Source organism: Haliotis rubra, unplaced genomic scaffold (assembly GCF_003918875.1).
Source record: "Haliotis rubra isolate DU_JTF1 unplaced genomic scaffold, ASM391887v1 Scf12, whole genome shotgun sequence".
Lineage (NCBI taxonomy): Eukaryota > Metazoa > Mollusca > Gastropoda > Lepetellida > Haliotidae > Haliotis > Haliotis rubra.
This window is the reverse complement of record NW_025765114.1, coordinates 268,824-282,246: the sequence shown is the minus strand read 5'-3', so window position 1 is coordinate 282,246 and position 13,423 is coordinate 268,824. Positions and strand designations below refer to the sequence as shown.

Here is a 13,423-nt window from a genome sequence, read left to right as displayed (position 1 = left end):
TTTTCATGATTTCCATGGAAGCGATTTGCATAGTCTAAAATCAAGCTGGACTTTAAGTAACTGTCAGATGATTTGTTCTTTCAAAGATGTGGGGGCGGGGATATGTCATCTTCTGATGACTCTTGTCATCAAAGCATCAAGTCAGACAGTGTAACACTGAATGGTTTCAGGCTTTTACTATCAACTTTGAATTTTATGCCCATGGATATTTCTTACTTGATCACAATCGGGACACTTTCTTCAATGGACCTGCAAGAAAAAGGTCTATCTCTTCAGACTACCATCAGTATCTGTTTTGACTTGGCAACATGCACAGATCTATGATTCCTACACTTTCCTATACTTTAAAAACTAGGTTCAGCAGGAGGTCTGTGGTTTACTTGCTTTGCTGACAACTGGAGACTCTTATGACTGGATTTTAGACATCCTCCCTGAAGGGTACAAATTCATTTTGAGACTTGCTTTTGCTTTCATACTCTTGTCATGGATTCAATCTGGAAGGAGCCAGGTAACCACAGCCAACCTAGCCACAATACCTCCTCCAAAATCCAGATTGTCAAAGAGATCAGAAATGATGTCCATAATTACCTGAATAATGGTGTCTTAGAAGGTTCTAGTAATCAGTAATACATATTGACTGTATGTTTTACAATTTTGAAGGTGTAGCATTGGAGGACAACTCTCTATTATCTGAAGCCCAACCGATTATAGAATATGAATCCACTTCATTTACTGTCAGCTATATAAGGGATGTTCCAGAGTCATAACCTGTTTCTTTCTGGTGTATTCTGGCAATCATACGATAGAGGATTCCTAAATTATCAAAACAATGGTTACTATTGTTAATAATCCTAAGAATACTATCTCTGTCAAGTATTCCTTTTCATCTCGTTATCTGTCTGCCTTTAATTAGTTTGTAGATGTGTAGAAACGGAGCTAATATTCTCAGAATTATTAGCAATGAGAATAATGATATTTTTTTATTTCTGACAAACATGGTATTCTCTTATCATGATGATCATGCTTCTCATGTAAACAACTAATCACACCACCAATAAGGCCTGAATTCTACTTATTATCCCCTGCCGCGCATTTAGCGCGAAGCGGGGGATATAGTATTAGGCTCCGTCCGTACGTATTAATTGGAATATCTTAAGAACTGTTGTCTAGATTCTTTTCATATTTGGTACCTAGGTTCATCACACTATAAGAAAGGCCCAAGCCAGGTTTGGTGACCTTGACCTTTATTTCAAGGTCACAAGGGGACTTTCACGTTTTACCTGCATGTTAAGCTATCTCAAGAACCATTCACTGGATTTTCTTCATATTCAACCCCAAGCTTTATCTAGGGAAGGCGCAGGGCCCAGTCGATTTTGATGACCTTCACTTAATTGTCAAGGTCACAGAGACACTTTAAAGATTTCAGCATATTAACCTGCAGGTTATGCTTGTCCGCGAAATACCTAAAGAACCATTTACTGGAGTTTCTTCATATTTGACACCAAGCTTCATCCGGGGAAGGCGCAGGGCCAAGTCAATTTTGGTGACCTTCACTTAATATTGTCAAGGTCACAGAGACACTTTGAAGATTTCAGCATATTAACCTGCAGGTTATGCTTGTCAGTGAGATACCTAACGAACCATTCACTGGAGTTTCTTCATATTTGGCACCAAGCTTCATCCAGGGAAGGCGCAGGGCCCAGTCGATGTTGGTGACCTTCACTTAATTTTCAAGGTCACAGCGACACTTTGAAGATTTCAGCATGTTAGCCTGCATGTTGAGCTATCTCAAGAACCGTTCCCTGGATTGTCTTCATATTTGAAACCAAGCAAGATATTTCAAGAACGGTTCACTGGATTTTCTTCAGACTTTCAAGACTTCCCTTAAATGTTTTTCAATAAGCAATTTCTTTAGTACTATTTTTGCAGATTTCATACACTATGACATTCATGTCAGGGTCAAAGTCAGTCTTGAAAATATGTGTGTGTTTGAACACCTTAAGAGCAAGATATCAAGAGAGGTTGACTGGTCATGTTTTTGTTGACATTTAACTTAAACTTTCATTACTTTATAAGTTTGATTTGATAATTTGTAGCGGGGGATTATGTCACCTTAGTGACAATGCTTGTTTTCCTTGTGGAGAAAATACCTATGAGTTCACATTTGGTTCATGATGTTTTACATTTTTGACTCTACATTTCTGAAAAATTGTGCATCTTAGAAACATTTGTTGTTGAGCATATGTTACTATATCCCATCTATACAATTCTGTTCAAAGGGTCATTCAGTTTTTGTGGAAATAACATAACCATGATTAGTACAAAACCATAATGCCAGACATTCTAATGAATTTTTAGGCTAACTCAAAGGCACATGAGCTTGTGTCATGGTCTGTATGTCTGATGCCTGGCATCTGCTATGTGGTGGAAACATTTTCTCTGATGTGATAAAGCTGAAAATTAGAAGATAAAGCTACTCTTTTTTCAATTTTGCGGTCCTTTATCGTTGATTTAAGACCTCTAAAAGTAATTTAAAAACCGAACACGTTATCGAGGGTTGCAACCTGGAAATCATCACAAAGTTTTGGAGCCTGAACGGACAGTTTATTATCATTATGATGAGATGTCTGGTCAAAGTTATATGTTAAAAATTGCTGCATTTAGCATCTTGTGTCATACCATTTTCAGTACATCAGTACAATATTAAATCACCTTCCCTGTCATAAGTCAGCCATAACCGATGAGTATTCCGCCAACCTGACTGAAATGTCCTAACTTTGTGTTTTCTGACAGTATCTATCTGGGCGGCATGTTGACTCCTCTATTATAAAAATAACAGCAGGGCTCTACATGACCTTTGACAAGCAAATGTTTTCTTTTACTAGAAAAATATAAAAGTTACTAGCCAGACCCATGTTATTTCACTGTAATATTTTGTGAATAAAGTTCTACATTTCCAACCAAAGTTTTGTTTTATTTCTTCATTCTGTTCAGTGATTCAAAAACAAATAACATCACAAGAAATATGCCAACTGGAAGCCACTTTAACAAGTATGAACACAAATAGTAACTGTCTTACTTTAACTATTAACATTGAACGAATTATATCATAAATGTCATCATAATTATAAATGAAATGATTCATTTATATGATTACTTTTCCAGGACTTAAGATTCAGAACCTTAAACAACAGAGTACATTCTATTTCAGCAGAACTTTAACCCTGTCTAATGTCACTTTCACTTTCAAATTACATGCAGATAGATTTAACAGTTGTTCAGCTACTGACTAAAGCTTCCTGCTTTTCTCTAACTGGTACTGAGAGCTCAGATTTTGTCTTCACACTGTGGATTCAGAGTCACAATGTTCATTGACCAATCAGTTTGTCTTGAAAAACCTCATTTGCATATCGCTTACCTCCCTTAGCGTGTTTGTGTCTATTTATAGAGTGTAAAAACTAGGTTGGTAGTTTTGCACATGCTCGAGCAATGAATCTTCGGATCTCATTGCATACAGCTTACCTCCCTTGGTGTGACCTAGATGTCTATTTTTGGAAACGTGGAAATAAACTTAATATCATGACGAATGAAAGCTGCGATCGTTTTAAAATAATGTGTACTTATTAGCTCACGTCAATTATTTGAGAATGGAAGTTAATCTACGAAGATTTAGCCATGTTTACTTTGATATTGCCTCTCCACAAAAATAAACATTAGTGTTTCATCAAAAGATTGCATCCAAGAGGACGCACATGTGAAAAAAATATGAGTCCTGTCAGAATTTATTGCATCAGAGACGCGGGACGCAGGGGTAGACTTATCCCTGATTGTGACACCATCACACGACTCCTGGGAGCAAATTGACGGCAAAGATTCAGCTTGTCTTTGTTGACATCAAGAAATCAGCAAAATGACGAGCTTGTTACACATTTTCTATACAACTAACTGAAAATCCTTCCTCACATAACGTCACTTCCGGTTCGCTGCAGTGCTTTGGCGACAGAGTTACGTAACGTGTCTGTGATTTCGTTGGCGGGCAAGATAGAAGCAGACGACTTTTTGGCAACTTTTAATCGCTCGGTATTAATTAACCAAAAGTTTTTTAAGAATGAATTTTGTGTTCTGCTTCAGACTAACCACACGTCTTTCATATGTAATGGCATGGAAAGAGTACAATAAACAAAAGTTTATGTGTTCTTTAAGTCAACGATAAAGACCGCAAAATTGAAAACAGAGTAGCTTTATCTTCATTCTAGCATGACTGATAAGCGTTTTAAAACCGGACTCTTTGGCGTGCAAGAAACACGTGAAGGGACCTTTTTCCTAGAAATCGCTTGGAATCTTCCAGTTGAGGGACAGGTTGTGTAATGAACAAAATAAGACATTTTCAACAACATAAATGCTTTATTTCAGGAACCAATATGCTTGTATTTGTTACAACTAGCATACATAGATAAAAAAAATACAGTTTATACTGTGAGCAAGTAGAATTATTTGATTTTTCTCAAGCAAATTATTGATCTCCCCTACTGTATGACAATCGACTCACCCCAACTCAAGCCGTGAACTCGCTAAGTTTAGTTGCCGCTAACTTTGTTCACGGAAATAAATGTTGATAACCACCCTTCTATTCCCAATTTGGACATGCCAGCTTTTATGTGGGAAACATGGACAGTGGAAGTGGAAGGACTGGGCATTATGGCCGGGACGGAAGAGGTCAGGTTAGGACGTGTGGGCCGACATGTGTTGTCGACGTCATGCCCGCTAGAACTTGACCCAGTTTGATGTATCTCGGAACACTGCCGCTTTTGCGCTGCTGACGAAGTTTTCAGCTTCGAAGTTTCTTCACTTTGGTTAGGGTCAAGACATTCTTCTTCAAACTATTCGCTTTTTACTTCAAAAACATCAAAGATGCTGCCGAGGTAGAAATGGCCGATTTCCGACATGTTTGTTTACAACCCAAAAGGTTAATGGGTTCATTTCATTGTATTCATACACGGTGAATCGGTCACTTTAATTAGCGGTTTTTTAACTGACGTGTAAGTACGTTTTTGATGAGCTCTCAGCCAATCAGAGTCAAGTATCACACAATGTCGTGCTAGAATTCACGTTCTTATCCACTCCAATGATGACACCTAGATTTGTTCTAGAGTGTCATATCTGGTCTCAGCACAGTTTAATGATGCTTGAGTCATAATAGAAATACTTGCCTGAATATTTCAATGCCTCATTCAGGAATAAATATTGTATCTTTTACTTTGAGTAGCCCTCTCCTTGCTAAGACTATGTCGGGAATGGGCTCAGTGACGGTTGTGGTTGTGTGTCAGTTTGCACTGAGGACATGGGGTGTTTCAGGAGTATAAATTATTGTAGTGTGACATATTATTTATTGATCTGCAACAATTTGAATAAGTTCCATTATTTCAAACCCATTGACTGTGTGAACAAATAGATGATGTCAATTAAAGTGAAGCTTAATGTTGTGTTTAATATCAGGTTGAAGCCTCTAGACGTGGAGTTCATGAAACGGCTCCATGATAAAGTAAACATCATACCCCTGATAGCGAAGGCAGACACCCTGACACCTGATGAATGCAGAGAATTTAAAAAAACTGTGAGTATAGATATAATAACATTGATGTACATAGCTTATCTGTTTCTATTAACGTTTTTTTAATGGATATATTTGCTAACTTCAGCTTGGGTAATAGTCCAAATTATGTTTTTTCTTGTCAGTGTTGCTCTTGATGTCTTCAGGTGATGATAACGTAGTGCAATAAATTTTCAGTCCAAACAGATGTACAATATTTGTTTAACAAAACCTGTACAAACCTTGATGTAAGTGGCAATAACTTTTGGATCCATTACAAGGTAATAATTTTTTTTAATTATGCATAGAAACAATGTGTACAGAATGTGTGAATTTATGGATGTCAACTTCTTTATTATGTTTTGGAGTTTATCCATACTCCATTCATCCATACACACTCACTTTTTATGTGTATCACTTCAAGTTCTGTTAATTTACCTTTCAGCAGTGAGTTTTCAAGCATTTAGAAGTCATCATATTCATACATGACAAAGGTCCTTGTAAATGTACATATTCGGCAGGGATTGAAATAGTGCTTCATTTGCGTTGATATTGAAATGGCACTGATGAAATATTTTCAGTGTCTCCTGGAGGCATGACTAACATTATGAAAATAACACACAGCATGATTAATTTAATGGAAAATGTGACAAATTTTACTGAAATTTTTCAAAACCTATGTTTTAGCTTACATTCAGCTGTACTAATGCTTATACCTACCTGTTAAGCTACTACCGTAAGTTGAGTGGAAACAAGGTGTAAACACAAAACAACCCCACCTGTGCAATTACCATCCATTACCTGTCACCAAACTTTCTTGCGCTTCGTACCTCTAGAACGTGTGGAATAGAGCTCCAGAGCTCCAGATAAGTTTTTGGGTCATTGAGTAGTCTGTCGTACAGACCCTGAAGCAAATAAATCCAAGAAAGGCCATGCAAGTCTAGAAAATGTGGCAAGTCTAGATTTACTCAGCTTCAGGGTCTGTACCAATCTGCTGAATTCACAAGCCAGAATATGGCTTGTAATTATCAGTTGATCTCTAGCTGTCACTAGTGTTTAATATTAACTCATGGGGAGCCTCCCCCACCACTCCCCAAGACCCCACGCTGAGCCAAGACCTCCTGCTTCTGCCTGTCCTCTCACTCCAGACAAACAGCGTGTGTGATTACACTAGAGACCTGATGACTTATAAAAGTATTTTCTTTAACTGTTTCATTTTACACTGGCGAGGAGAGGGGATCATTTCGAAAAGTTTTCCATCTCAGGGTAAAAATGAATTGGAACTTTGATGAGGATGAAAGCAAATATACATAGCATTCGTCCAAATCAGAATACAATGATTGAAAAGTACTTAAGTGGTGAAGATGTGTTGTTTTGTTCTCCATCCAGGAGTGGAAAATCACTGACATTCGAAATTCTCCCTATTCAGACAAGTCAGTAGAAAATACAAGCCATGCTACTGTTATTGTGTCATCCTTGATTTGCATGATGAAGAGACAAACAGAGAAATAAAAATCATTAGGCTCAAAGCAGTGTACCTCAACAATGTAGGCATTTGTGACTTTATCCATAAACTTTGAAAAGACATTGTCATGGGGATCTTATGGCATATTGTTATCCCCCACAACAACGAAGTTGCGGGGAATATAGAAACGAGTTCCGTTGGTTCATCCGTCGATACAAGAATATCATCTTGTCCGAAGCACATCTCCTAAATTATACATATCAAGCATGATCCATAAATGTGCCATGTGATGGTTAGACCCAGATATGAATTTTATTTTTTGCAGTTTGCATGGAAACGTGACTTGGTACACATGGTAAACTTGGTACACAAATCAAGCATGATCCATAAATGTGCCATTTGATGGTTACACCCAGATATGAATTTTATTTTTTTGCTCATTTCAGAGACTAGTTGTTAGTCTAGTCATTGAGTTATGTACTCACTTGTGTTCATCTCAATTGGGTATCCTGATTTTCCTTTGAGTAACCTAATAAATTGTACCCACCTCACTGAAACTCAATTGGGTATTTTGCCATTTTCCATCAATTGTAAAAATATTATAAAGTTTAAAAGTTGGTTTATGTGTTTGTTATATATATTTGATCTGCAATATGAGAAACAATAAGAAAGACTGCAATTCGCCAATTTCATGTGTTTTAATCGAACCTTTCAATATACCTCAGTTATTTTGTCTATCCACCTGTACGCAAGCTAAGATTTGACATTTTTGGGTGTACGCATATAGGATCAAATACATTGAATATGTACAAAAATTCAAGCATATTTGTACGCAATAGACATAATAGTAATTGAGTTTTCACATAAATATTTGCGTAATTTATGCAGATACGCAGTTTGTCTGTACCTCTGGAGCTCTATATTTTTCCTTTTTTGAAGTGTTGATAGAGTTTGATTAGTAAAGTTTCTACTTACCCTTTTTCTTGTTGCTTCGGTAATTTTTTTTCCGTGAACTTGAACACTTTTTGCACAATATCCTGTGTACACGTTTTATTGGAATAAAGCATGGCTTCCACTTGTTTAAAATGTCAACGGAAACTTTCTAAGTCTGGCCCCCACAGTAGTCCGTCCTGCCTTGCGAAGGACGGCTATGCTCCATGTTCAGTTGACCTGAAATGCATCCTGTGTGATACATTGTCCGAGGACAATTTCAATGCATATTTGAGAGCTATTGCTAAGCAGGAGGCTGATCGGCGCTATAAGAAGAAGCGCTATATTAATGCTTGGGCTAACCATTTTCAGGATGTATTTGCTGCCAAAGACCAAGAAAATTTCAATTCTTCCTTCTGTGAGCAGATAGAATCCCTAGTTGAGGAGATCCATGTTAGATGCAAAGAAGAACATGAACCACAGCCAACTCAGCAGCCAAAGCAGGTTGAAGTCAGGTTGTATAACCAACCTCTCCCGTAGAAGGAATCTATCCGCCATGTTGGAATAGTCTTGTCAGGCAACATGTCAAGCATAGAGCATGTGACACAAGCTGCCATTTCCTTGCGGTCCTGTGTGAGATCACTGACATCTTGTGGGTTTCACCCACGGTTTACAAACCCAATCATCAGCCTGACAGTTGTTAACCGTGTGTTTCTTCCCAAAGCCCTGTACGGATCGGAACTGTGGACTAACCTTTCCAAAGTTGAAATCTTAATGCTGCAGAGATCTTACAGACACGTCATTAAATCAATCCAAGACCTGCCTCGTACCACTCGAACTGATAGTTGTCTTGGACTATTTGGAGTGTTGCCTATAGAGGCAGTTATAGATCAGCGGAAGTTGTGTTTCCTGGGTGGTCTCTTGAATATGGACCACAGATATCTACCTCACAAGCTGTTCATGTGCTACTTACACAACATCTCATCGTCATCGTTTGGGTATGTGCCTGATGTAGTCAGGGTGCTCAAAAAGTACCTACTCTATTGTCGATTGGAAAAATTCCTAGAATCAGGGTCCTTCTTAGAGCGTTGGAAGTGGAAGAGAATAGTGAAGACGTCAGTCAGAGAGTATCATGTAGCACAGTGGAACAGTCGGTTGGCAGATGACTCTGATCTTCACAAGTTCCAGCGGCTACATCGCCAGCTTGAAGTCCATCCTGCATGGACGGTGTCATTGCTTGATGCATCACTCAGACGGCAAGCTAACTTTGTCATCAAAGCCTGTGCTACAGTGAGAGACCTATGTGAAGCAGGGCTGTGTCATCGGTGTGGATTGATGTATGATGACCTCTTGACTCACGCTGTAGTTGTGTGTGGATACACAGATGCAACTCGAGACAAACTGTGGATAGGCCTAATCAATGTTGGGCCAACCAAATTCAGCATGAAACTTCACAATATGAACCCAACTGAACTTACTGAGTGCTTGTTGTCGTGTACAACCGACTTCCCTCTGATCAAAGAGGACTATATTGAGTTTTCCACTCTGTGTATAAAATACATCACCATGATGTACAAAGCTGTGTTCCAGTGACTCATTGTGACTCTTGCCTTTGACTGATTACGAAAACGTGATACTGGCTCAATATGCATGTCTCTTTCTGTATTCTTCACTATGGAGGAATAAAAGATTTTATATATATATATCTCGAGATCAGGCAAGGGAGGCTGTCCTCGTCAATGATTTATCGTCCAGAGACAAAAGTTCAACTGAGCCGTCTCCAGCTGACACTTTGCCCTCTTGTGTCGATCTGGGTACATCGTCTGTCAACCAACTGGAATCGGGGTCAAGAAGTGGGTCATTGACTGCTGACTCAAGCGATAGCGACTCAAATTGAAATTGATGATTGTTACGATGTCAGACAGAGGTAACGTACAGCACCCGCGTTGAATGACAATAATGACACGGTGGAATTACGATCAACTGTTGAATCAATTCATTGCAGTGAGGTTTCGTTGGTACCTACTCCAGCTAAGAAGACAGTGTTCCCGCACAACGTTCCCGCACATTAAAGGGTTTGACAATCTCGACTTATTTGGCTGCAATCAGTTTGGTTGTCCCATCGGCTCTGGGAGACAAGCTCATGAAAGTTCCTGCCCTTCAAAAACTCTTCGGCTTTTTCTCTGGAAGATCAAGTCCGTAAATTCCGTCCTGATTCGGATCTTAACGTCATTCTTCTTGATCTTACTTGCGACTCCTATGAACCTCTGGATACAGTCTCTTTTGACCTTCTGACTCAAAAAAAGCGTTTCTCCTCTCCTTAGATATGTCGGCTCAGGCGTCTGAGCTTCATGCTATCGATTATGGTTGGGTACAGTTTGACCAACATGTCCACTGCGATGTCCAGCTTGGTTTACGGTGGGATTTTCTAGCCAAGAATCAGCTTCCTGGCCAAGAGGCTAGAATGTTTCACATTCCTCCACTTTCTGCCATCTTGGGTTCTCAAGATCATGCTGACCTGTCACTTTTTCCGGTGCGTGCTTTACGCATTTACCTTCAACTCTCTGAATCACCTCGAAAGAAATTTCATCGTTTGTTCATCTTGTTCTCTGCAACCTCCAAGTCAGAGATCACCAGAAATACTCTTTCTTACTGGTATCGGGCTGTGATTCTCCATGCATATGCTGCGCAGAATATGGATCCACCATCCTCTTCCCACCCTGAGAAAGTTGGGCACTTGCGTCAACGTTAGCTCTCCATGGTAACTGCTCCCTGCAGGCTATTATGGAGGGCTGTTTGGGGAAATCCACCTCGGTTTCCGCTTCTCAATATTTGCGGGATATCTCGATGGCAGGCATCCAGCAATTTGGGCCACCAGTTGTCTCGCAACAACTTCCCACCACCCGTCATCAGTGACTCTTGACTTCGTGTATCTCGACTTTGTGTAATTTCCACAATAAAATGTTGGTGAATGTGATTCACTCTTGTTCTTTATTGCAAGGCAGTATTACGGTCCCATGTTTTTATTACCACTTGTTGTGATTTCGTTCACCTGGTCATTGATCCATTGTTACCTGGTATACTGCACATGCTAATGTTATATATTCGTTGTCCTTAGTGAGTTCTGTCATTGATATTTGCATACTCTATCATTCCTCGATTTTCTACTTGTTTACATGCAGAGCCAATCAGCCTCATGTTCTTGTCGATTGTTGCGATCGTGTAGTTATTGTTCTTTCTTTATGACTTTGGGTAAACGCAACCCTCTTTGTGAAGTCTGTCAAAAGTATGTGTCACCAGGGGTGTGTCGGCTTCACAAAAGCAATTATACTGTTTGGGCCTTGTCCCCCTTCCACCTGCCGACGGATAAAGCATTAGTACGGCTGAATGTAAGCTAAAACATGGGTTTTTTTTAGATTGAATACATTGTTTTAACAAGCTTTCATTCAGACATACGGTTTGGTCCCACCCATCTGGACTTTGGCCTTTTTGTCGCTCTTCTATGGCTTTCTGCCCTAAGGCTCCGGAAAGATTGTGACAGGGCAGGGGAGGTAATTGCACAGGTGGGGTTGTTTTGTGTTTACACCTCGTTTCCACTCAACTTACAGTAGTAGCTTAACAGGTAGGTATAAGCATTAGTACAGCTGAATGTAAGCTAAAACATAGGTTTTGAAAAATTTCAGTAAAATTTGTTACATTTTCCATTAAATTAATCATGCTGTGTGTTATTTTCTGCCCTTTCGGATTTACTAGCTGGTTTCAAGTCCGATATTCAGGCCGCTATGGATAAGTCCGTACGGACATGGAGTTCAGAAATGAGGTGAATTTAGCCGGCTATTGAAGCAATTGAGGAGACATATTTACCTGGCAAGACGGCAGATAGACCGCAATGACTTGGTGGTTGATGGCACGAGCCGGGGGCCAAAGTCATTTCATGACGGAAACCAGGGGTGCTATGACCGGGAAAGCCGATAACCATTCCCTGGCGTATGCAGGAGGCTGGTCCCCTTCAGGGGAAGAAGCCAAGGGCTTCAGGTGACGGGAACGGAGTCGGTCTAGCCGGCTCCAGGTCCGGGGTGATCTTGATTCCCGAGAACCAGCCATCTGTGGCGGTTCCCTCTCGCTCACAGCCTCCTATCCTTCCCCACGGTGGGATGGCCGCAGGACTAGCACGGGCTGGATACCGTGCCGAGTGCAAGGGATTCCTGTTCCGGCTTGAGCCATGCCACCGGTTCGGAGGCTATTAACAATGGGCTTATTAACCCAGCAACCGAGAGCCACGGGCCTGCTATCTTTTTCCATGGTGGGACTAGGCAGCAGGACTTTCACGGGCTTGATACCGTCCCGGGTGCACGGGATTCCTGTCCCGGATTGAGCCATAATACAGGATAGGCGGCTATTGACAACGGCTTGTGAGCCCAGCAACCCGACAGCCACAGGCCTAGCAGTTTGATCAGAGAATACGGGCCACAGAACTGCAGACGTATACTGTCACGGATAATCCGTCCTTGAACCCGTTGGTGTCTGACTTGGGCGATCTGGTCGCTTCATCGGTATATCCCTTCTCACAACCGGAGTTCACTATGTGAGAGGGTGTTGACAGTACTAACTATGGATGTTTTCGGAAGAGGATTTCTCGCCGGGTTGAAGTTTTTTGGAGAAGTTGGAACTATTATACGGTCTTTATCCCAATAAAGTGTCCTTGTCACATTCTTCATTACTTAAGAAACCATTGGACTATTATAACTTAGGCCTCTCCAAGGCCACGACGTGGGAGAACCTGCCCAGGTCTACACCTTTCACGATAGATTTATCCCGGGCCAGTATACCTAACTTGGATAAGGATTTTGCCCTCTTACAAGAAGTCACTTGAAGGATATTTTAACAGATATTTATTTGGCATGTATTGTTTTCTTAAATCAGCATAAAGTGAATTTCATCTTCTACAGCCGGGTTACATAACAGATCTATTCTTCTATGAACACAATTGGTTGGATTTGTGCATCAAACAGTATGAAATATTTTCCGGGTTAAAATTCCATAATTCTTGGAAACTGACATAAATTTAATAAGAGCCTTCTTAGCATGTGATTTTAGATTTATAACACTCTTTTTTATCCCCCGGCATGTAATGGGGGGGTGTTGTTTTTTTATATAGTCGATGCCTTGTCCGTCTGTCCATCCGTCTGTAATCATGTTGTTTCCTGAGCATAACTCGGAAACGGTTCAATATATTACAACAAAAACTTTGCAGATATATCAAACAGAACCTAAAGTGGTACCTTTTGCTATTTACAGATCTTTGTGATTTTTTTAATTTTCCTTGTTGCCATGGAAACATTTTGGACTGAATCTCAAAAGGGAGTGATGAGCTTCGTTTCCAGAGCACAACTCGAAAACCATTTAATATCTTTCAACAAAACTTGGCAGATATATCA

The 13,423-nt window shown here is 40.1% G+C and overlaps 1 protein-coding gene across 5 annotated transcripts in view; it reads left to right on the top strand.

Moving 5' to 3' along the window:
- LOC124262070 (septin-7-like) overlaps nt 1-13,423 on the top strand; it is a 191,339-nt gene that overhangs the window by 64,786 nt on the left and 113,130 nt on the right. For all 5 annotated transcript variants that reach the window (XM_046696531.1, XM_046696513.1, XM_046696521.1 and 2 more), the window contains one exon: nt 5,497-5,614. In XM_046696531.1, the coding sequence (XP_046552487.1) occupies nt 5,497-5,614 (118 nt within the window). The remainder of the gene's footprint in view (nt 1-5,496; nt 5,615-13,423) is intronic.